Genomic DNA, 25,938 nt, shown 5'->3' on the forward strand with positions numbered 1-25,938 from the left:
CAGACATACAGACAGACATAGACAGGTTTCCGTAATTTATATACACATGATGACCACTGGTGACAACTTACAAAGTTGTCCCTCTGTAGGGAGAGCTAGAGAGAGAGGATTGTGTGCAAGCAAGGTATTAATATTAGGACGGTAGTATTTTGTATGTATAACCTGGATTCAAAGGTGTACCACATGGGAAACCAAACATTACCACTTTTGCAACATTACATATAGCAACGGGATGGAGGAATGACAAGAAACAGAGATCATGAGGGACATTCAAACCATCAGCACATGGTGTTTTGAACATGTATCAGGGTTGTGCATTATGCTTCATTTATACTGACAAACAAAACAATATATAAGTCAGGCTTTAGATAGTTTGTGTTTAGACAAAACAAATGTTGCACATGACCTACTTCATGTTCTGTAAACACACTTAAACGTTGAAGTGTGCGTTGTGTGACTGACTGTATACAACAAGTCACTGTAATGCTATATTTGTGTTTTAGTGGTTCATCCCACCAGGCCATGTGTGTCATTCCAACTGTCAGAGGAATCTATCTTGACTCCCTCTCTGTCTGCATTCTCTGGCTCTTATCTTTCTCTCTCGCACCAAACAACCCCTCTGTCTGTGTGTCTGTGTGTCTGTGTGTCTGTGTGTCTGTGTGTCTGTCTGTCTGTCTGTCTGTCTGTCTGTCTGTCTGTCTGTCTGTCTGTCTGTCTGTCTGTCTGTCTGTCTGTCTGTCCTTATCAAACAGGTGTGAAAGCATCTGAACAGAACGCTCTCCTGTTGCACATTGCTACGTGTGTGAAAGGCCAACCCCGGACAATGTCCCGACCTGATTCCCCAGACATCTTCCAGTGTTGATGAAATGAGAAAGCAGCTATATAGTCTCTCCGGCCTTCGACTGTCCAGCCTTTGGCCATCTGGCGGCCTGGCGGAGACGATTAACGTACCTGGTTAGACTGTTTTCTTAAGCCTAAGGCATGATGCGGCTCTATGCCGCATACCTCAGAACAATCTAAACGCCTGGCTACGTACACATACCAGTCTGGCCGGTGAATGGGTCCTACGGTGATGGATTGTACGTCAGACTACAGCATTGCTCTCATTCTCTGGGCCGGTCCATGCCACACTTAACTGTGTTCACGTGGCTTAGGTTTAGGCCTATTTTTACCATTCAGACCCAAACAGCCAATGGTTTGTTCTGTGAATCCACTGCAGCAGTACAGGGATTGGAATGCCCTGCCGGCCTGGCGGAAAATCCCTATTTACTGTACTCATGTAATCTGGTTATCTCAGAGTCGGAATGGAAAAAACAGGGGTTTTTATCACACGATTAGCACAGTCCCTGCTCTAGTAGTTAACATGCTAGTATGCAATGCATCACATGATCAATCAGTTTAGTCACTTTGGCACTTGCAGAATTAAAACTAATGAGCACAGATTAGGTCTGGAACAACAGTTTAGTTAAGGCTGACTCAAATGTTTTCTTTGATTAAAAATATTTAGATTATATGTTGAACATATTCTGAATTGGCGTTCTACAAGCAAGGACAATTTAGTAAATTCATCACCACAAGTCCCCTATTTGTTGCTGTAATGTAATCAGGCCACACGATACTAGACCACATTTACTACATTACATTACTGCATTAGGCCTGGATTGTTTCTTTATGTAAAACAGCAGTGTTCTAATAGAGGGTATGCACGTGACATCATCATTATACCCGGAAGTTATGCAGGAATGCCTACTGAGTGGCAAAAAACTACTTTCTGGCCTTGACAGCCCATACATCCAAACAGAAAAGTCTTATCTGATTGTATTAAACTCACTTTGCCACTCGATTTGCCATTGACCTTATATTATGCATGGCCACTATTATACTACTATACTACTATTATACTACTATACTAGTAGGGCTTCTATCAATTATTACAATTTCTTAGCATTTATTCGATCAAAAAGCACATTCATCATATATGTTTTATCTTTTATGTACAGTACCAAGAGATATCATCATGCTCTGTCGCATGATTTATACAGTATATACTGTAGTATTAACCACGAATTCACCCATTTTCAACCTATCTTTATATAATTGGTCCTCCCTAATGTTCATTATTATATGGTACAATTTTTGTCTATTCACTCTGTCTCAGAGGAGGACTGTGGACAGTTCAGAAACCTGCCTACCAGTGGCAGACCAAGTATTTTGGTCTAAATGTTCTGTTACTGCTTTTTCTTTTAGTTGTTACCTTGTAGGTGGTTGTACTGTTAATTAACTTGACCAATAACCCTAAAAACGCATGAAAGAATATTGTGATAATATCATGTATCGTAATACTGCTTGAAAAAATATCATATTATATTTTACTGCATGGTAGGTGGGTTTCAGAAGTCTCCACAGCCCTCCTCTGAGACACAAAAACAAGTAGGAAAGAATTGTACCATTTTATCATGGGGCGCCAGCCAGATGGGGAAAAAAACGTGAGGTTCCTAGTTCGATCCCGGGCTCCCGCAGAGTTGGTGTTGAAGTGTCCTTGCATGGTTTCCTCTGCCATCGGTGTACGAGTGTGTGTGAAATTGTGAATCTATGTAAACCATTTTTACACTTTATTAATTTTACACTCTGTGTTTGGGAGTGGTAGATCAAAATAACCAACAATTTTACATCAAGGTGACCAGATGTCCCTATAGTGCCCACTACCCACCCATCTTGTTAGTTGTTACCCTGGAAACACTAGTCTGCATTATAGAGATGTACCATGTTCTCCGTCCATACCGACATTACAGAGTAGTACCGATCCGATAGCATTGTGTAATAAAATAAACTCTAGGACAGTGGTTCTCAAAGTGCGGCAGCGTGGTTAGCAAGTTAGTAAAATAATAATGTAAATTGTACAGTATTAGTAAGAATATAATACAGGAGTGCAACATCAATTAAAAATATTATTGTAAATTAAATCTCATGTGATAATTTACGTGGCATTGGAATGGCATCGACTGGCATACTCACAGTCAGTCAGTCAGTCAGTCGGATACCAATACGCACAATGTTTTTTTATGCTGTGTAGCAGTCGGCTAGTATCAGTTCATTACCTCCTTCTTCACGTCTCAACACTCTGTCTCTCTCTCTCTCTCTCTCTCTCTCTCTCTCTCTCTCTCTCTCTGTCCATGCACTGTATGCTTGTCTTTTTGTATCTCTTGCCTGTCTCTTTGTTTTTCAACATTCATATCTGTAAAGACAGAGATTGTCACTCATTTACGAATATACATGATGCAATGAATGCTATGCTGCACAATGCTGATGGATCTGGCATGGATGGATGGATGGATGGATTTGGCATGTGTTGTCTACATCAGCTAAACAAGACTTCCCTGATGGCAGATGTACTGCGCCTATGTACTGCACACTAATCCTTTATTACCTAATGGAGTTAAAACACACACACACACACACATACGCACACGCACGCACGCACGCATGCATGCATGCACACACACACACACACACACACACACACACACACACACACCCACACCCACACACACATAGTGATTTCACGTTGTCCATGGATAATTATATGGTTGTGGCTGATTGCATTGTCTGTGAACCAATCTCATAATACTACATTCCTCCGCTGATCCAGAAGCCTCAGTCCTTCAATATGAGATGTCTTATTTGGATCAACTTGATATAAAACATTCGACCAATAGGCTACTGAGTTTATTTCAGCTTTCACCAGTTTTAGTTTTGCCTCTGCAATGGACTGTCAAATCTCTAGCGTTCACTTATCTCTTTAAACAAGAGATAACTAAATGTGTGGCTAGACTTTCTGAAGAACATTTCAGCTACACCACTTAGAACTTGTAACAACGCTCTAAGCGTCCAGCGTTTTTAAGTGCAAAAGATGCTTTGTGTGGATAGGCCACAGTCTCTTCGAAGGTTTATGGGTTATGCATATGGACAAGCAACTAATATGCAGTTGAAAACCACTATCCTGCCTAGGATGATCGTACGATAGCGTCCCACTAGTCACTAGTTTTTTAGTTTTTAGGACCACAATGTGTTGCATTGTAGATCGGCTGTTTTCCTCTGCTGTGTTGCAGGACACCGTTGTACCGACTGCCTATAATAAACCAGGCTTCATCGTCAGCACTAGAACGTCTTCATCCACAAGTGCTTTTCTTATTGTCCAGTTTGCCTGTCTCCTCTTCTTAATAACCGTCTATTTATCTAACAGTCTCTTCTTTTCTTTCATGCTGCTCTTTCCCACAACCTCTCTGGACTCACTCCCTCTTCATCTCTGTTTGTTCTTATCTAAGACTCTCTAATGTTCTCTCTCTCTCTCTCTCTCTCCCCCCCTATAAGTACAGCACTCTTCAGTTTGTCTCTTTTACCTCTGAATCTTCCGTCTCTGACACTTTCTGTTTGCCCTCTCTTTGTGTTCCTCTTTCCCAACCTTCACTCCCTCCTCCATTCCTTCAAAAGATGAAGCGGAGGACACCAACATGGGGAAGTCTCCACAGCCCTCTGAGACACAAAAACAAGTAGGAAAGAATTGTACCATTTTATCATGGGGCGCCAGCCAGATGGGAAAAAAACATGAGGTTCCTAGTTCGATCCCGGGCTCCCGCAGAGTTGGTGTTGAAGTGTCCTTGAGCAAGACACTCAACCCCTAAACTTCTAGTACAGTCCTCAGTCAGAGTTACAAATGAATACATCATTTTACTTTGTAGTAGTAGTATCATCTTAGTGCATTAAATCAAACTTTAATACTTCCTTTAATCCTGACACCAGATTCTACAAAATGTCTTCTAAATCACGACAGTTTTCTGAAAAACCTATGTTTCTATGTCAGTGGTTCTCAAACTATTTCATGCCAAGGACGCTGAACAGTGACACAAGCAACATGCGGTGTCACTGAATAGTATGAAAATGATGTGAATCATAAGGCTATGGACTTTGCAGTCACCAAATCTCAACCTGATTGTGGATGTTGTTCAGCACTCTCCAACACCATCGTCAAAACACCAAATGAGGGAATATATTTAGTTAGAATAGTTTCCCAGACCTCTTGTAGAGTTGCAGAGACTTGTATAATACAGTACATGCCAAGGTGCATTTTAGCGGTTCCAGTGACTCGTGGTGGCACAACACCTTACTAAGATACTTTCTGTATCCTTTAATTTGTCACCCAGTAATTTACTTTTATATGAATTCCTCAAGCTGGAGAAAATATTTTGGTACATTTTATATACATTCTAGCCACATGTGGCAGTAGTTTAAATGCTTGTATACAACAAAGAACATGAGAAAACATTTGTTACTTCAACTTCTACTTTAACTCAAAGTTTATTGCAGCAGATATCAAATACTAGACTTAGATATGGAGATCTCTGTATCTGTCAAGCCTCGTCCTATGCCCAAGAGCATGCCCCCTTTTGTTGCCAAGACTGCCAAGTGGAAACTGTCCCATAGTCTTGTTGTTTAAAATGTGCCTAGTCTGCCTGGCAGAAGCGGCATGAACAGGTTGTGGCTAAGGTTGTGAGTGTCCTATGATTCTCTCATGCACCTCACAAAGGTCTTTCGTAAATATTATGCCACTCGCAGCACCTGTGGTGACATGCAAGGGCTTGAGGGGCTGCAGCCCTGCGCACCAAGCTCTGGGCGGCACCAAACCTTGCTCTCTTTTTTTGTAAGAGTCCTGCCGCCCCTTTCGCTTCCTGAAAATAACAAAAAACAATGGAGTTTGCACAAAAAACTAATTTAACATTACACCTATAAACTGCGATGTGACAATATTGATTCAGATTTTTCTAGTATATATCGTGGAGACCACCCGCTTTGTGGTTATGGGCAGTGCAGTTGAACTTGCCATACTGAATGGTGATTGCAGTGACGAATCTACACCTCCTTCACAAGAACATCTTGGGAGATGTTTGGAGTCAGTGGAGTGGTTGTCCATAACAAAAATGAAGGTCCCATGTTTAGTCCCTACTAAAGCTGTGCCTTGGCCTTTCCCTGGCATAGACTAGACTAGAGCAACCCACAACCCTTTTGGCTAGCTGTTTATGTATTGTTAACTCTTGCTGAATAAGTGGGGCCAGTGATCAAAATGAAAAGCCTACTGAATGTGAAATGACAGGAACGATTAATAACCTTTGTGTTGACCAGTCATATATGCTAGCTAATGCCTTTGGCATTTTACATGTGTCTCTAGAATACACAAGTCACTGTAAACACTGTCCACAATAACTCTCCAGCCACTCTCTTAATGGACACTGCCTCTCCTCAATAACAAGACACTTTCCAAACACTGGTGTTCTGCAGGAAACCTTGCATCTCCAAAATGTCATTTATTCTTCTCTCCGTCTCAATCTTTCACTCTTTGTGCCTCCTCCGGCTTTGAGTGTGGCATTTATAACAATAAATGATAGTGGACATTTTTTATATATCCACTAAGATCACCCCGCTCCCCAACAATTCATCTTCATACTCATAGCAGTGATTTTAAACTGAAGAATAGGTCATTGGGTGTAGGGGAGCAGCTGATTACCAGTTACAATTCTTGAAACTGAATTCTCACAAGACATCATGTGCTGCCTTCATGTCTATTCTGGCTGCAGTGCTGCACTGAGAATAGTACTACGGTTATACTAATCTAATGCAAGAATACTACTATTACAAGCTATACTAATACTTAGTTAAATTATACTATAACACTACAAAGCTCAGAACTAGTGGGCTTAAGAAACCTGCACACAGAGGAAGCTCACAGTCTTTAGTTATGTGAGAGACATGTGCAACAACAGGCACAGAAAAGGTTCACGGCAATAACAAAAGTTGAAGCCAGAAATCTGTGAGCTTGAAGGCTTGCTGCCTCAAATACTTTCACTTGCAGGAGATGCCAGCCAGGGTAGAGCGGAATATTGGAAACTACATATCTGAGATGCCACAGTTGAGATTGTTTGGATTACAAACAGTAACATAAACATGACTAGCATAAGAACGAAGTTTCACAGCGCAAATTGAAAATGGGATTGTGTGTGTGTGTGTGTGTGTGTGTGTGTGTGTGTGTGTGTGTGTGTGTGTGTGTGTGTGTGTGTGTGTGTGTGTGTGTGTGTGTGTGTGTGTGTGTGTGTGTGTGTGTGTGTGTGTGTGTGTGTGTGTGTGTGTGGATGTGCATACAGTATGTTTGAGACATGTCTGTGTAGTGTTGGATATCATTACAAGTGACGTTGCTTTATGCAGTGAACTTAAATGATGGTTATTATCTGACAGTCAGTCCACACAGGTAGCTTGGTCAAGTATCATCAAAGGAGGTACAGTTAGAGTTATGGGGTCTGGAGCATTTCAATTAAAATCCACTCCAGATTTTGAGATATCTTGTGTACAAGTGTATTTCTTGGCCTAAAAGCAAAGGCCATGCGGTCACCAAAATCAGTAGGCATCAATGGCATCATCATATCTAAGGTACACAGCAAATTCCATGCCAATCCAGAAAGCAGTTTTCGAGATGTCTTGTTTCAGAGTGAAGTATTACACTCTAACCACAAGGCGACTGAGCGGTTTTATCGTCTTTGGTATGACCCGAGCAGGGGAAGCCACTGTTTTATAGTCTTTATATGACTCGACTAGGCCACTGTGCTATCCATTGTAACTCAAAATAATACGTATTTCTTTTTAGTTTGTTTTTTTAATGTTCTATTTATTGGGTTTTTAAATACATTCAATATTGACTCACTTTTGAACTCACTATTGGTTCACATCACCTACCCAGTTAGCATTAATACATGACACAGAAAGAAAAAGGCTTTAATTGAAATATTCTCTTTCTCTTTCAGCGCCGGTGACAGCGCTGACATGGCTTCGAGACCTCCAGATGCGACAGCCAATCAGGAGCCTGCTGAGGTTGTGGAAGAATGCTCAGGTGAGAATGTGATACAACAGGACAGGTGGCTTCAACACGCACAGGGCTAACCCATCAAGACCTGAGAACAGATTCTACACATTCTTAACCTCAGAAGTGACACAGATGGGCGCCTGCTGGCCGAGTGGTCCAGGCGCGTGCCACATATAGACTTTGGCCTGGCTGACAGCGTGCCGCGTGTTCGAGTCCCGTTCATGACGACCTTTGCTGCGTGTCTCTCCCCTTCTCTCTCTCCCTCTTTCCTGTCTATCTTCACTTGAAAGTTGAATCTATCAGTAAAGACAGAAAAGCCAAAAACAAAACAAAAAAAGCGACATACCATGGAATCGCAACGCTCACCCCAACTCCACATTCCACCCAATACACGTATCTCTCACACACGCGCACACATGCATGCTCAGACACGCACATACACACACACACACACACACACACACACACGCGCGCACACACACACGTGCACAGGGATCTACTGGCTGTGATGAGAACCAGGAAGTGGTGGATAGTGAGGTCAGAGTTGGGCTTGTGAAGCACGTAGTGTGTGGGAGATTTGGGAGCACAGTATGATAGAATACTGCTCAGCACAGAGATACTAAATCCTACCTGCTATCAGTGGTGGAAAAGTTACAAATAAAAGTCCGGATTTAAATTACTCATTGTGCAGAATGTCCCATTGCACACATTCAAAATGTATAAAATAATTAATACTACTGTAGTATACTATACAGTATACAGTAAACATCAGACAATAATGAACTTTACAATTAAAATCTCTTCATGTACTGTACAAGAATCAGGAGTTGGATTTCAAGCCTTGGCATCGGTGCCATGGACTGGTCATGTCCATTTTAACCCAGTAGCTGTGCCTGTTACTTATCTCATGTCATGTCTAACTGGGTGCATGATGAGGGCTATGCTGCATTTTAATTGGATCAGCTGTGTCTTCCTCTGCCTAGAAGAGGGATTGGGTTCTTTATATAGAAATATCCAAACCACAGGCTTACAACCTCTGTGTTTTCACTTTAGTTTAACTATGCTGTCCGTTGAACTTACACAACTGTATGGTGAAACAAAATAAATTTTCACGCGGTGTCTCTGTGCACAACAAACAGTAAACCAACTCCATGCAGACGTCACGATACAAAATGTTACAACAACAGTGCAGCGGAACAGCACAGTGGTATATCAAAGATATATGGTATTACCAAGAAAAGTATTTTGATGCTAATCCCAGTCAATCCAAGTGCAAAAATCCAGACCAGACATTTAAGTCTCTGTGTTTGGTATTTGGCATCTCATTTTCTTTCTTTCTTTTTATACTCTTGATGCTTAGCTTTAGCTATCTGTCCTTAACTAGCGGCCCTGTGTTTTCTACTGGTGCTGCTATGACAACTGAATTCCCCTTGCACGTCTACAGTGCTCCACTCCAGTGTCACTGCCACCCGTCTGGCAGCGCACCTGACCCTTAGAGTCTATATTAATGGAGACGGCACCGGGTTTCTCCTCCCATCCGCTTGCATTAAGTTGCTCAAAAGCGCATGAGGCGATTTCACTCCTCCTTCCGGGTAGGAACAGAGTGCATTCTGGTATTGATTGGGCCAAACAACAAATGAACGCGCTGGCCGTTGACTATCATTGCACTGAAACAACGTTCACGTGTCATCATGGACGTGCGCAATGATAGTCAACGGACTATCGCGTTCATGTGTTTGGCCCAGCGCTGCAATACCAAATTCGGCCACTATGTCCATTTCGCCTCAAGGTTTCCTCCGAGTGCCGTCTCTATTAATATATATACTCTAAGACCCGACCCCACTGCTTCCTGATGCAGGTGGTGGGCCCACGTGGCGGAGAGGATGTTCCCACGTTGCTTTTTCGTGCTGTGTCCGGCCGGGCTCCGTGGTAAGCCTGGCCACCAGGCGCTCACTGACGAGAATAAGGTTGCGAATACAAGCGGCCGAAATTAGTTTTCTTTGACGGGTGGCTTGCATCTCCCTAAGAGATGGGGTGAGAAGTTCAGTCACACGAGAGAGACTCAGAGTAGAACCGCTGCTCCTTCGCCTGGAAAGGAGCCAGCTTAGGTGGTTCTTATGTGTGCATTTGTGTGCTTACTTGTGCAAGTGTGTGGGTACAGTGCACTTTATACATGTGTAGTATATATTATTTATGTGAGAATGAATGTGCATGGGGTGCTGGACGTTATCGGCAGTATTTCTATAGATCTGAATTGACCTTTCACTGAGGCTACGGCCTTTAGAAAGAAACACCCAGAAACACCAGAGACCTTTTAGAGTAATGGTGTATTGTCCTTAAAATAGGTCAGCGTTCAATTCATTACAGTAGGCTGCTCACTGTTGGGTGGTGTTTCTCAAAGAGTTGATCTTTCTTCTGTGGCAGTGTGAAAACAACTCAAATGAAACAAAAGAAAAGGTTATTGAAGGTGGTGTGCCACGCAGATTATTATTACATTTCCCCCCCCCCCTGTTTTGTATGTGTCTATGGAGTTAACATTACTTTAATAGACCCCCAGGTGAGGTTATAATATTCGAATATGTCTTCCCTGTCTTCCTTTTTTGGTTTCTTCCTGAAAGCTGAAAGTCAAAAGGTCCAATCGAAATACTTTAGTACACTAACCCCTCCCCTATAAACCCCTTCCCCATTATCATAGAGACACACGGGGACTACAAATTCACGCCCCCCAAATGAGACAGCGGACCCACTTCAGGTCCGTTAGAAGTGACCGGTGTACTGCAGGCCAGCCCATAGAAGCCCATTGAAAATGTAAATGTAGTTAGCCCACGTTTAAAAGAATACAAAATGAACTGAAGACTATATTGATTTTAATAAAAATGTTTCCTAACTCCTGTACGGAGTGTCTTTGTCAACATATCTTCTTGTTTTCTCAATAGAGGACGTGTTTCACATTTAATTTACCACTTGAATGGGTTACCCATAAGCCATACGTTTGATATGTTGAATGGAAATGAAATATGACCTCAAAGTTTTGCTCTCGTCTTACTAATATACTTTAGTCACATTCATGGACGTATTGTCTTTGATATTGGCGTCCCTATTTTGGGTCATGTCACTCTTTATAAGTGAAGATTTTGCTTGTAGATTGTCACTTTGTTTAGTATAAATGATGGTGGTTTAAAAAACACAAAACATTGCTAATGTTGTTTTTCTTGTGTAGGGACAGCACTGATGTGGGGGCATCTAGACTGTAACTTAGCCTATGAAAATTATACACATGGTTTTGACATGATTATAGTCCAAACATACGCAAGAAAAAGGTACACCCTGCATTTCTCCATGAGGTTGGACGAAAACAATAATTATAGCAGAAGAGTGACATTGTCCGAGATCTTTGCCTTAAAGAACAGATGTCCTCAATGGTGATATACTGTAGGCGATGGTCTAAACTTGAGATCATGCTACAGCTTCCATGCCGTGTACTCATCATAATTCAGTGGGTACATGTGGCGCTTGTGACCCTCCGATAATTATGTTGTTGTGTTCCACATCTAAAATTAAATGTTCTTGTGGACATTTTTTCGGGGGGGGGGGGGGGGGTTTGCGTTTCACTTAACCCATTTTGACCTGAGATCAGATTCTAAAAATGTCTCCTAAATCCTGACAGTTTTCTGAAAAAGCTATGTTTCTATGTCAGTCGTTTTTTTCTCTCAAAAATAGCAGACCTACAAGCTTGTAGCGCGCCATTTAATCAACTCTTGATAATAATCCAGTAATAATGTTCAGGGCTGTTCATAGTTTTGCGATAATATGTCTAAGATCTAAGAAGTGTAAAGATGAGGATTGAAGTGTTGTGCTGTTAGTGACCCAGGCAGTAACGAATCTTAACACAACTACCTGCCTAAATTTAGATTCCAGACATTTTTTTAGGTCTGGTTATGTTCCAGACAGAAACACACTGGGAGAAGGAATGTTTAGTCAAAGGAATGAATTCATTCTCTCAATCAAGGGTTTCTTCACAGGGACATGCACATGCACATTCTACAGAACTATTTGTTAAGGTTGACTCAAATGTATAACTCAAAAGGAACCAAATGGATCCTTATGGGTCTATTCGTTTCCTTTGTACACTCTTACGGGGGGGGGGGGGGGGGCTACACTGGGGACAGAATGGAACCGTATGCAGTTAGGTGGCTGCACCGACAATTCGTCCGTCCCGCGGGGAGTTCAGTATTTACTGATTTTCCCCCCTCTAAAGGCGAGACGAAGGGCTGCGTAACACCTGTGGACACACAGAAAAATAGAGCACTGGCGTTAAAAAAAAAGATTTCACACTAAGATTCTACTAATGGAACACAGACGCACGTTCAGTGGCCACTTCTATAACAGTAGACTGTGTGGCACAAGTGATTTTCCTTGCTTTGAACATTTTCATTATCAAGTATCAAATTTACAAAAATGAAGCGTGACTACAGGTCTTTACTAGAGTGAGAACACCAGAGAGGAAGAAGTAGCTATTTTACAATTTTTAAAGTTCTGGATGAATTCCCAGCTGACTGACAAACCGTTAACGCAGTCGGTAGCTGTTTAAGTACTTGTAAAAAAGAGCTCCTGACATTTTCCACTGTAGTGCAAATGGACTTGGTCTCACGAGGGGGTGGTTTTACAAGGAGTGTGTGTGTGTGTGTGTGTGTGTGTGTGTGTGTGTGTGTGTGTGTGTGTGTGTGTGTGTGTGTGTGTGTGTGTGTGTGTGTGTGTGTGTGTGTGTGTGTGTGTGTGTGTGTGTGTGTGTGTGTGTGTGTGTGTGTGTGTGTGTGTGTGTGTGTGTGTGTGTGTGTGTGTGTGTGTGTGTGTGTGTGTGTGTGTGTGCGCGCACGTTTTTTACATTTCAAAAGTGTGTGTGTGCGCGCGCGCGTTTTTAACATTTCAAAAGTGTGTGTGTGTACATGTGTATGCAGCGTCTATGTGTGAGAGTTTTATAGTGTGTCTCCTGGGTCTTTACAGCTACCAAAGAGCTAATTGGGGTAATTACAGTTCACTTAAGGGCACAATTTAAAGATGCTCTGCGTGTGATTTGCCCATTATTAAACCATTTAAAAATTTGGTATAATGTATCGTATTAGTCCGTAACTATTTTATACTGTATCAAGAAACTAGGGCAGCCATAGCTGAATGGGTAGACTATTTCATGTACTTCTGACTTACAATTGTTTTTTTCTTTTCTCTCTCTTTCGACCTCTCTATTTCTATCCCATCTCTTCCTCTGATTTCTTTCTCTACTGTATTTCACTCTAGCTCTCTCCATTGCAGGAAAGAAGAAATCAAAGTTTCAGACTTTTAAAAAGTTCTTTGCCAGGAAGAAGAGAAAAGAGGCGTCGGTTTCTGGGGTGGAGGGGGGACTTAAAGCCAGCCAGTCAAGTGACGATGTCAACAGTGAACCAGAGAATGGCACGCTCACACGATCAGAGAAGGACAACGGGTCTGGGTAAAACTCTTCCACACGCAGACAATTTCATGCATGCAATCACCTGTGCTCGAAGTCAAACACACAGACACAAATGTTCAAACTCATGCACTCTATGCATACATTCTCAAATTCAGTTGGTCACAAAATAACACACATAATCCAAATATGATGTGAAAACGTATTTATATTCCATCCAGCATAGCTCTTTTGGAACATGATATATTGTGAATTGTCTATATTTTATTTGCCACCATCTGAGTTTTTACATTTCAAATTGACTATAATATAATCCAATGCATCAGTGAAAAATCATTATCAGAACAGGGATGATTTAAGACAGGATTAAAGTGGTTAAAGAGCCTTTGTTTTGAAGCACACTCGTGATGACATGCCTGTGGAGCTTCCTCACTTCCTGTGTTTATTATTTTTTTGTTGGGAAATGTCACTCCTCATGGAGAGTCTCCGTTTCCTGTGCATTGTAGGGTGTTAAATGCCATTTCCTGTCGTGACTACTCTTCGCTTTTACTTGCTGTCTCATTTTATTGTGTATATAAATGCACCATTTACCTTTTTATGGCAGTAAATTCACATAAAAAAGAATAGCAAAGCATAGAAAAGAACCTGCACACTGTCTTACTTGCTCAGTAAAAGAGATTTCTATCATTTTCATTTGCAACGTTTTGCTACAAGCCTTCTTCAGGCATACTTACAAGCAGTCTTTTTATAAAGACTTGTTATTGAGGTAATTAATTAAGTGTGATCATTGCCACAAGGTATATACCCCATCCTCAATGACTAGGGGTTTGTGTTGGTTCTGTTGACCCACTTTTCTGTATAAAAAGACTGCTTGTATCATTTGTCTGTATGCCTGAAGAAGGTCTTGTACCTAAAACGTTGCAACTGAAATAAACAAGTCTCTTTGTTGAGAAAGCGTCTACAGTGTGCAGGTGCTTTTCATCTCCGCCAGGCCGGAACGGCCGTCAAGGCAAAGATAATGTTTTCTTCCCTGTCTGTCTCGCAACATCCAATCCTACCCACATTGCATGTTGAGGAACACTGGTCAGTGGTTCCTAACAAAATTCAATGATTCTTTCAAAAAATAAAAGAAATTCCATAAATTGGAAAACAAATGTTTAAGAAGTAGTGAAATAGCTCGCAACACGGCGCGAAGCTGTGCGTTTTCACATCTGCTATTTTCTCTAGTTTGGGTCCCGGGTAAACGTCTAATCTCTCTTTTGGTTCTTGCACTAAAAAGTTTGGGAACCAGTGCTATAAATATGCTCCAAAACTACCATAAACGTGAACACATTGTTGTACAAATTGCTCCGCAGCATCCTCATATCATGTCCTGGTGCCTGCACGCTTTTCTAGTTTATTTGTATTCACCATACGCTAATACTCCACCAACGCACCTGGCTGTTGCCCAATCTGTTCAGGTGTGAGAAAGCCTTTGATTACCATTGAATATAAATGCAGGATTTACCATTTTATTTATTTATTTATTACAGTAGTCATTCTCCTCCTCTCACTCACTCAGGGATTTAAAACATGTATAAAATATTACACAAAAAAGTGCTGAGCTGGATTTGTGTGTTTGTATGTGGCACCGGGACATTCCGATATGCTGATGTTTGTTTATGTCTAGAAGCTGCTGTGACATCTCATTGTGTGTTTTTTTTTGTCTCTAACTTCCTTCTTCCTCTCTCCCAAGGTCAAAGGTCAGTCTTGGCAGCAAGGCCTTGTCACATGACTCCATCTTCGTCTCTGATTCGTCCGAAGCCCACGAGGCTTTGGGGGCATCTCAGGACAGCATCCCTGGGAAGGTCAAGTCACTACAGGTACGTGTGAGCGTGCGCATGTGCATGCGCACACACACACACACACACACACACACACACACACACACACAAAAACATGACAAACATGGAGGAAGACAGACAGACAGAAGTACATTACGTATACACACAGAAATAGAAATAACAGGCAAATACTGCAACACTAAAGGCTCTGCATAGCCAGTTCTCTGGTGAAGTATTCACTCAGCAGCTCCAAAGATTTGTATTTCTTGTTGTATTATCAACTTCATGTGGCTATATGCTTCACCCATTTTCAACCTATCTTCATATACTGTAATTGGTCCTCACTAATGCTCATTCGAATATGGCACAATTGTTGTCTACACTGTCTCAGAGGAGGGCTGTGGGACAGTTCAGAAACCTGCATACCAGTGACATCATTGATGGGGAATCTAATCAAATAGTAAACTGTAGTCTTTATATTCCTGGAAGGTTTTTACATGCTAGGTTGGATGCCATTGTTATTGTGTTAATAAAGATCTCAGTATATGCCCATATACAGACTCCATATTTAGACATAGATGCATTGGGAATTCCTTATGGTTATAGCTGTGTCAGTTAAATATGTGACGTGTTCCTCATGCAGGGTCTTAGAGGTACAGTAACATGGCTGTCATTAACAACAGCATTAATAATAACCTGGGCCTAGCCGGTGTCAGTCCTGTGCTCCGGCTAATGAAAAGCACCGTTGTCCTACTGTTTGTTCTGTGCCCGTGCTGGTTAAAGGAGTCCTTGAGAGACTGTTACAGGGCAGCACATAACAGATGGCAGATAACACGTTCATTAGGTTGAGTTTCAGTGATACCGTCCATGAAGCACACATACACACACACGCACGCACACACACACACACACACACACACACACACACACACACACACACACACACACACACACACACACACACACACACACACACACACACACACATGCCTACACACAATGTGTAGGCATGCACATACATCAAGCCCAGATTAAGCTATTTCTCTGCTTTGCTGTTAGTGATTGACACTTAGTTGAGTTGAACAGGACCTCATTTAACCCAATCTGTGCCAACCTCGAGATATCTTGTGAATAGCTATTTGACCCTCCTAATTCAAGGTCGCACTAACCATATTAATAGTCTGATCGCTAGAAAACTCCTGCGACCCTGGCACGACAATGGAGGATTATCACTTCCGATAACGCTGCTTCTTCTCCGCTTTTTTCATGTATTCTGCTGGCACTGGCTCCACACTCCAAGCAGTGGCGACGGGTGGTAATATTAAAGTGCTACAGAATACTGGGTGTCATTATATATCCCTAACATAAATAGTTATTTTCAAATTGTTTATTAACAGGTTACATAATTACAAGCAATTGAAATATACAGATTTTCAGTTTGTTAGGTTAAACAAGAACTTTGAAAATGGATCGACGTCTCCCAAGGGAGAAGTCCTTATGGAGTTATGCCACAATTTGGAACCTTAGTTAAGGAGAGAAGCCAGACGTTCGACTCCCAACAGCAGCAGCAGTGGGCAGATGGATTTCCGAGCATTTTTATTTAAAAGATTAATCAATTGATTTTGTTTGCGGCTTGGATCAAAATATTTTTTTCAAGGTTTCAAGCAAAGAAATACCACGATTATTATTATTTTCATCCTAAAGATTTGAGTGTTTTGGCAATTATTTTGGGGGCTATATCTTGTGCCACCCCTTATCCCTAAACTTATTTGCCATTTTTTACTATTTCGAAAAACATTTTAAAATGTCGGCTAGTTGAAATATTATATATTTAAAATATGGCAAATAGGTTTAGGATAAGGGGTAAGGGTTAATACGTATTGGTGTCTACGTGAGATTGATGAATGAGGGCCACTGTTGTTTACGTGCAGATGCAGTTGAAGCAGGCCATCCGCTTGGGCTCACCTCCATCTCTGATGTGTGTAAAGAAGATGGAAGACCCTGCGGCCATGTCTGAAGACGATGGTCTGCCCTGCAGCCCACCTGAATACTCTTCATTACACACTGTACTGGTAATAATCTACACACCAACTATACACAACACTCTACACTAGACAAAAGGCAGTTACAGATAGAGAGAGGGAATCAGGTCAGGTCAGAATGCGAAAGGCCAGAATAAACAGAAAAGCACACCGACCAAAAATATTGAGGCTCTCGCAAAAACTAGTTTTATTTACATAGTGAAAGAAGTGACACATTGAAGTCCTCGGTCCATCATCAGCACTTACAATAATAATCTACACTCACTACACATTCACTCTGTCTTTCTGTCTGTCTCTCTCTATATCTCTCTTTCTGTCTCTGACTCTTCTTTCAGAATAAAGTGCAGACAAACAGTTCTCTCAGTCTGGAAGGAACAGACAGTGATGAAGACCAGGTATGACTATGCACACACTTGCAAACGCGCGCACACACACACACACACACACACACACACACACACACACACACACACACACACACACACACACACACCATCATCATCTATGCAAGATGAGCTGTCCACTAGTGATCATCAGCTTGTTCTGTTGTTCATCTTGTGATTATGAAAGGGGGCTCAGCCCCTGCCTTTTTGACCGTCGGAGAAAAGTGAACTGCATTCCCCTCTCGGCTCCCGGGCTCTCCCCCCTCTGAGGCTCTAAGTCTGAACCTGGCCGGCGTCATCAGCACATCTGAATTAAATCTTTCTTAATTGAGCGCGTGACCGTGCATGCGTGCACATAGTGCGCACACACACAATTATAGTATCTACAATGCGTCGCAGCAGGTGACACGTTGTGAGCTTGTAGAGTGGCTATTTTGGGTACGCGCAACGAAGTCAAAGTATAGGCACAATCGAAACTAAAATGAGAACATGCAGAGATTCATTTGGAGTGGAGAGCTACACTGCATGCTGAATGCTGAGTGAAGTGAACCGTTCAGAAACAGATAGGCGGCGGCCTATGTCATGTCACGTATGTGTATAAGTGTTGGGCTTAAGTTTTACATGTTCATCTGAGGGACCGTCACCTCTCTCTCTCTCTCTCTCTCTCTCTCTGGCAATCAAGCGAATGCGATTATGCATGCGATGCGAAACTTAATATTAATAGCGTTTTTTAGTTTTTGCGGGCAGTGGGGCGGGTGGGTTGTTGATTAATATATTGTTTTGCGGGGCAGGTTGGTGCGGGCTGGCTCCCGTGGCGGGAGGCGCGGGCGAGTTATGCAAAAAAGCCGGCCCTCACAACACTATTGTCCACACACGACCACTATAACTATTCAATTCAATTCAATTCAATTTTATTATAGTGTCAAATCACAACAAGTTGTCTCAAGACACTTTACAACCAACAAAGATCCACCCAGAGCAAGCAACATTGCGACAATGGTAACGAAAAACTCCCCTTTAGGAAGAAACGTCAGGCAGAACCCGACTCTAGGGTGGGCGGCCATCTGCCTCGACCGTGTCGGGGGGGGGGGGGGGGGGGGGGGGGGGGTAGAGGGAGAGAGAGAGAGAGAGATAGACAGAGAGAAAAGACAGAGAATAGGCAGGTGGGCTCCGTGGAGGGGTCTGGTCCACATCTGGTCCAGGTCGAGCTCTGTGAGGCCGGGTCCAGGTCACACTTCTGGTGGGCTCCATGAAGAGGCCTGATCCACGGTCACACTCGGCAGTCAGTTGGGGGTTAATATTAGAGGTCCACAGAACTGCGACGGGGAGGACGAAAAGAGACTCCGGGGAGAGATTCCCCGGATGCTGGATTAGTGGCAGGCCTTACTGGAGCCTATATAGTGTATATTACAAGTACTGCTGGGAGACAAACCCACACAACAATGTACGACCATGGTATCCAGCTAGACCCGGAGACAAGTCTGGCCATAGGCTTTGTCGTAGAGAAAGGTTTTCAACCTTGTCTTGAATGTGCAGAGCGTGTCAGCCCCACGGACCGAAGCCGGGAGAAGGTTCCACAGCTGCGGTGCCTGGGACCTAAACGCCCTGCCTCCTATTGTAACTTTTGATATTTTTGGAACAGTAAGCATGTTTGCATATTGCAAACGCACTGCTGTTCTATTTGGTTTGTAGGGATCAATGAGATCCTTGAGATATTGTGGTGCCTGACCATTGAGGGCTTTGTAAGTGAGAAGAAGAACTTTGAACTCTATTCTGTATTTGACCGGGAGCCAGTGTAGGGAGGCCAGTGAAGGAGTGATATGGTCTCTTCTTCTGGTACCTGTCAACACACGCGCCGCAGCATTTTGAACTAACTGTAGGCTTTTCAGAGACTTGCCTGGGCAGCCTGATAATAGCGAATTGCAGTAGTCCAGCCTTGAGGTGACGAAGGCGTGGACAAGTTTTTCTGCGTCATTTTTGGACAGGATGTGCCTGACCTTTGCAATATTTCGCAGGTGAAAGAAAGCATTCTTTGAGATTTGTTTGATATGAGATTTGAAAGACAAGTCTTGATCAAAGGTAACCCCCAGATTCCTCACAGTGGCCTTGGAGGCCAAAGTAATGCCATCTAGAGAAAAGTTCCCATCGACCAACTTGTCTCTCAGGGGCTTAGGGCCGATCACGATAACTTCCGTTTTGTTAGAGTTGAGGAGCAGGTAATTACGTGCCATCCAACTCTTTATGTCTTTAAGACATGCTTGAAGTTTGACTAGTTGGTCCGTTTCGTTCGGTTTCATCGATAGATATAGTTGAGTGTCGTCTGCGTAACAATGAAAATCTATTGAGTGTTCCCTGATGATGTTGCCCAGAGGGAGCATATATAAAGAGAAGAGTATTGGTCCAAGCACAGAGCCTTGTGGGACTCCGTATTTGACCTTTTCACGTGTAGAGGAGCCATTATTGACCTCTACAAACTGAAAACGATCAGACAGATAGGACTCGAACCATTTCAGTGCGGCACCCCTGATGCCAACCAGATGTTCCAGTCTCTGTAGCAGAATGTGGTGGTCAATAGTGTCGAATGCAGCACTAAGGTCCAGCAACACCAGTACGGAGAGGAGGTTATTATCTGCTGCAGTCAGGAGGTCATTTGTAACTCTCAGCAGGGCCGTCTCAGTGCTATGGTTAGCTCTGAAGCCCGACTGAAAGCCTTCTAATATATTGTTGTTTTGTAGAAAGTCACACAACTGTTTGGCGACCGCTTTCTCGAGAATTTTGGAGAGAAACGGAAGGTTCGATATAGGTCTATAGCTAGCTAGAATGCCTGCATCAAGAGTAGGCTTTTTGAGTAGAGGTTTGATTACCGCTACCTTGAAAGATTGTGGCACGTAGCCTGTCACCAAAGACATATTGATCATATTGAGTAGGCATGTACCAACCGGAGGCAGGACCTCTTTGAGTAATCTAGTCGGAACTGGATCCAGGGTACATGTTGTTGATTTTGAAGAAGATATCATTGAAGTGAACTCAGAGAGCTCGATTGGAGAGAGACTATCCATATATATATTTGGGTCTGCGGCCACCTCTGAGACCACCATATTTGGTGGCAGTCCAGTGGGAGTCGAGAGTAGTTGTAGATCAATTTGATCTCTGATAGTTTCTATTTTGCCATTGAAGAACCTCATGAAATCGCTACTATTGAGAGTCGTAGGAATCCGTGGGTCCGTGGAATCACGGCTTTTTGTCAGTTTTGCCAAAGTATCAAAAAGAAACTTTGGGTTACTTTTGTTTCCCTCTATTAGGGATGAATAATAAGTGGCTCTGGCCGTGTCGAGAGCCTTTTTGTATATTTTGAGGCTATTCTGCCAGTCTATACATGATTCTTTCTGTTTGGTTGAACGCCATTTCTTTTCGAGTTTGCGAGACGTTCGCTTGAGGTTTCTAGTTTCCGAGTTGTACCATGGGGCTAGCCTTTGTTGCTTTATTACCTTCCTTTTCAGGGGAGCAACAGAGTCTAGCGTAGTTTGAAATGAGCATGTGACACTATCAACAAGTTGATCGAGTTGATGAGAACTATATGTGTGAAGGTCCTCTATTTTGTTGAAATATACCGAGTTGATGGCTGATGGAACCATTTCCTTGAATTTGCTTACAGCGCTCTCGGATATACTTCTGCCAAGGACATTTTTGTCCAGTGGTGTATATAATCGATCAATGTAAGATCGAAGGTGATCAGATAATGATCAGAGAGATCACGGTTTTCTGGAAAAACTGTGAGGTGCTCTATTGCAATACCATAGACCAGAATGAGGTCAAGGGTATGGTTGTGGATGTGTGTAGGTTTGTCTACACATTGAGAGAAACCGATTGAATCAATCAATGAGATGAACGCTCTATTCAAGCTATCAGTTCCTATGTCCGCGTGAATATTGAAATCACCAATTATGATGATTTTATTAGACTCGAGAACTAGACTTGATAGAAATTCTGAAAACTCTGATAAAAATTGTGTGTAAGCGCCGGGGGGGCGGTACACTGTAATGACTATCAGCGGTTGTATTGATTTCCAGCTTGTGTGTGAAAGGTTGAGAATCAAGCTTTCAAATGATTTGTATGTAGCTCTAGCTCTAAGACTAATTGCTAGGCCTGTATTGAAGATAGCAGCCACTCCACCTCCAGTTTTCCCATTGTCTCTAGGTATATGTGCATTGGTGTGACTTGGTGGGGTGGCTGTATTTAAGCTAACATATTCTTGCTCACCTAGCCAAGTTTCAGTCAGAAAAAATATATCAAGACAATTGTCTGATATAATTTCATTGACTAATGTTCCTTTTTTGCGTAGAGATCTAATATTTAGAAATCCACATTTGATATTTGTGTCTTGTGGTACAACTGTATTGGTCTTGATTTGTATCAAGTTTGTATGTACAGCTCCTATTTCCTTTTGCTTTTGTTTGTGCAGCCTATATGGTTTGTTCAGCCTGTACAGAGACTGTATAGTTTGTATAGTTCTGATTTGTGGGACAGGTTGGGTAGGCGGCTGCACTGGAGGAAGCACAGAGAGCTGTGTAGGACTGCAACTCTGTTTCCTGGTCCCAACTCTGGGTGGTCATGATAATCTATCTATAAAATCGTCCATATTTCTAGAGATGAGCTTTGCACCGTCCCAGGTTGGATGTATGCAGTCTCTCTCTATCAGACCAGTATTCCCCTCAAAGGTTTCCCAATGATTTACAAAGCTCACGTTATTATCTGGACACCACCTAGACAACCAGTTGTTGAGTTGGCGCATACGGCTAAACATGTCATCATTGCTCATGTTTGGCAGGGGACCAGAGAAAATTACAGAGTCCGACATTGTCTTTGCGTATGTGCAAACTGACTCAATATTTATCTTCGTAATCTCAGATTTCCGAAGTCGAGTGTCGTTGCCCCCGCAGTGAATTACAATCCTATCATAGCGATTACATTTACTTTTAGCAATAAGTTTCAGATTTGACTACAGACTTCAGACTACAAAGATATAGTTATAAACATTGTTCTAAGAGAAGTGGATGGCATAGTATATTACAAATATAATGATGACAATGGTGAACACTATAAACTAGTTAGGCCTGTAGTGCTTTTTGTGGACAGCCCTTTAGTCTGAGGCTTTCTGCGAGATTGTGCTTTAACTATTTGTATTTATTGTTCCAACTGTCTGTTGACATTTAATGTTCTCTCTGTGTGTGTGTGTGTGTGTGTGTGTGTGTGTGTGTGTGTGTGTGTGTGTGTGCGCGTGTGTGTGTGTGTGCGTGTGCGTGTGGTTCTACTCATGTGACTGGTATGTTAGTTAAAACATCTCATGATCATGATCTAATCACTGCAACCCAGCATACATACTGTACATAACCCTCGTGGGTGTGTGTGTGTGTGCGTGTGTGCGTGTGTGTGCGTGCGTGTGCGCGCACGCAAATTATGTTCAGTGTTGATTTATTTTCGTAACTCCAAGAGTACGCTCTCAGAGAGTTAAGAAAGACACTTTGATAGAAGGGTCAGACTAATTTAAGAAACAAACAAACAAGCACATTGACATACATACTCTACACACTTCCCACATGATCTAAGAACTGGAGACAGACTTCTTGGAGTCACTGGAACTGGAGTTTTTCCCAGATTGAAAAATCTGTTCCAATGTACTTTTATTCATTTCTTTTGTAGTGTAGTCAAGGACTGCCATTGAACCATTCGGCCATACAGTTTGCAGTTTGCCCGGCCGTCTCCCTCCATTGTAATCCTATTATTTCCACCGAGCCCAATGCCGGGCCGGAGTCGAGGTGCTGCCTTCAAACATTGTCGCTGTCGGATGGAAACATCATATGTCCCAAAATGTTTCATAATAAATGTCATAATAAAAAGTTGTTTTGACATTCATGTGCTGTTTGAGAACACATGTCCTGCATTGGCAATTCAGTAGATTGTCAGTGTATTGTCAGAAACAGAACATGCTGTCAGTGAGAAAGGGGTGCATTTTCCAAGGTGTCATTGTATGTTAATTCTACAGTTCCTCTAGAGTTCCTCTGCTGGACACTTCTTCTCTAAGCAGTAGAATTAGCAAGTGAATAAAACCTACAGGGAAAACATGCATTTTCAGAAAACCTTCAGGAAAAGCTCTTTTCAATCACTGGAACATGGTGTTTTGGCCCCGACGGCCTTCATCAGATTCAGAACACAACCAGACATCTATTCCTTTTAAAAGAGCCTCATTGAAACAGACAAAGCAGACAAACTCCTGCACCTTTGTAACACACACACACACACACACACACACACACACACACACACACACACACACACACACACACGTTTGTAAAATAAAGGTACCATGGTAAATAGTTGTCATGTGCTGTGTGTGATTCCTACAGCTCGAACTGTGTGTGTGCGTGCGTGCGTGCGTGCGTGTGAAGAGAGGGAGAGAAAGAGAGGTTATGCAGTAGACATCCTTCAGGATTGAAAAGCAGCACACAACTATGCAGCTACACACACACACACACACACACACACACACACACACACACACACACACACAATCTATCTCTTTACTTTATCTATTTGTTTCCATAACGTTCATTGTTGAGATGGTGTGTGTCAGTGTTTGTGTGCATTTGCATGCGTGTGTGTGTGGTGTACATTTAAAGAAATACATGCATGAATAGTTTGAATGACGAGAAGGGAGGGAGACATGTTGAGACACAGATTGATAGAGAGACTGCACAGACAGACAGGAAGAGAGACATAGTTATGGACAGAAACAAACAGTCCAAAAACAGACAGGAGGAGACAGAAATACAGATGAGGACAGGCGGACAGACGGAGAGGTGTATGCATCATGGGTTCAATTTGTAAAAACAACCGCTATGAATCCTTGAATTCATGGATATTTCTTTTGATAAGCCTAAGCCAGTCATTTGATGACTGGTGGAGACACAAATTAGGTCATCAAATGATTGGCTCAGGAATGCGTCAAAAACTAAACAATCTCCATACTTTGTCGTAAAAAAATAAATAGAAATGTTGATTTACAAGCTCAATGCATCGCAAAATAGAAACATTTTTGAAAGATTTGACAAATCTTGAAACGTTAGGACACAGAGGTTAACATATCTGTAATCATATATGGATTGTTAAATTGTGCTATTATCAAACATAAAGGCATCCGTTTGACCGTTTCCCAAAATAGAATGCATGTATTTTATTCAGTCTGACCAGATGAATGCATCAAAAGCAGAGGCATGGGTGTATCACCACTTCACCAGTGATGTCAGAGAGAGCTGATAAGGAGTGCTTATATTTATACAGCTGGAAATTCTCTCTCTCTCTCTCTCATGTCACTGCCATCTGTCCCCCTCCTTTTTCTATGGTTAAAGTGCTTCCTTAGTTAGCTGCCGGTTAAGTGGAAATCCAACCTTTTGACGAAATCACAAAGCTGTAATCCAGCATAACAATCTTGATCTGTTTAGTCTATCTCAAATGCAGGGCCCAAGACAGCTCAGGTTCTGAAGTCTGCTCTGTCACCGAGCCACCAGAGTATTTACAAATGGAAGAAAAGCTGTGAATATATATTGATAGGTGTCCATGACCATGATGGTGATTTCTGCTTTGGGGTCTTTACACTGGAATGGAGCAAATGTGCATATTGTTGTCACTGCAGGGCAGAAATGTTATGACCATAACCATACCTTTAAAGGAAATGGAAAAAATAACCTACGTTCCAATGGATCCAATCTAGTACCGGTAATTATTTAGTCACAAGCCCTTGTTGGGTAAATCCTACAAATGAACAAAATCTCTGTCCATCTCATATTCTGTGTCAAGGACCTCAAATTCGTTCTATGATAAGCTTCAGATTGAGTTATCCTACCATTGGTGTTAAATGTATTTATTTTTTCCTCCCCAGTTATCCTGTGCTGCTTCCAGTAGAGCGGTGAGCCCCCTGGTGGTGGTTCCAGGTGACTTCAGTCAACCAGCCAGCCCGAATGTCTGTCTGGATAACTCTGCAGCCAAACACAAACTGGGTCTGCGACACAAAGCCCACACCAAGAGGAAACCCGCTAGTGTAAGACACAAATACAGAGAGGGCGGAATAACGTCCATGGTTGTACTATGGTTTGAACTATGGTTTGCATTCCAACCAAACAGGATACCCACTGCGTTAATTATAACTCGCATAGCCAGACGATCAGAGAACTCCTACTACTGATACGTCTGGGGAAGGTTTGAATGGGCTTGGACGGCGGAACAACAAACCTACACACACACTGCTTTGAAAAGCAATCCTGATTTCATTCCAATTTGAAGGACC

The 25,938-nt window shown here is 42.3% G+C and overlaps 1 protein-coding gene across 4 annotated transcripts in view; it reads left to right on the forward strand.

Moving 5' to 3' along the window:
• Positions 1-25,938, forward strand: part of LOC308322420 (uncharacterized protein) — a 56,136-nt gene that overhangs the window by 15,259 nt on the left and 14,939 nt on the right. For 3 of the 4 annotated variants that reach the window (XM_080773683.1, XM_080773686.1, XM_080773685.1), the window contains exons 2-7: positions 7,848-7,933; positions 13,202-13,391; positions 15,085-15,211; positions 17,104-17,244; positions 17,550-17,609; positions 25,534-25,692. In XM_080773683.1, coding sequence (XP_080629809.1) covers positions 7,848-7,933; positions 13,202-13,391; positions 15,085-15,211; positions 17,104-17,244; positions 17,550-17,609; positions 25,534-25,692 — 763 coding nt within the window. The remainder of the gene's footprint in view (positions 1-7,847; positions 7,934-13,201; positions 13,392-15,084; positions 15,212-17,103; positions 17,245-17,549; positions 17,610-25,533; positions 25,693-25,938) is intronic. The other variant, XM_080773684.1, reaches the window with a different exon arrangement.

Source organism: Protomyctophum bolini, assembly GCF_963924005.1.
Source record: "Protomyctophum bolini genome assembly, chromosome: 10".
Classification (NCBI taxonomy): Eukaryota; Metazoa; Chordata; class Actinopteri; order Myctophiformes; family Myctophidae; genus Protomyctophum; species Protomyctophum bolini.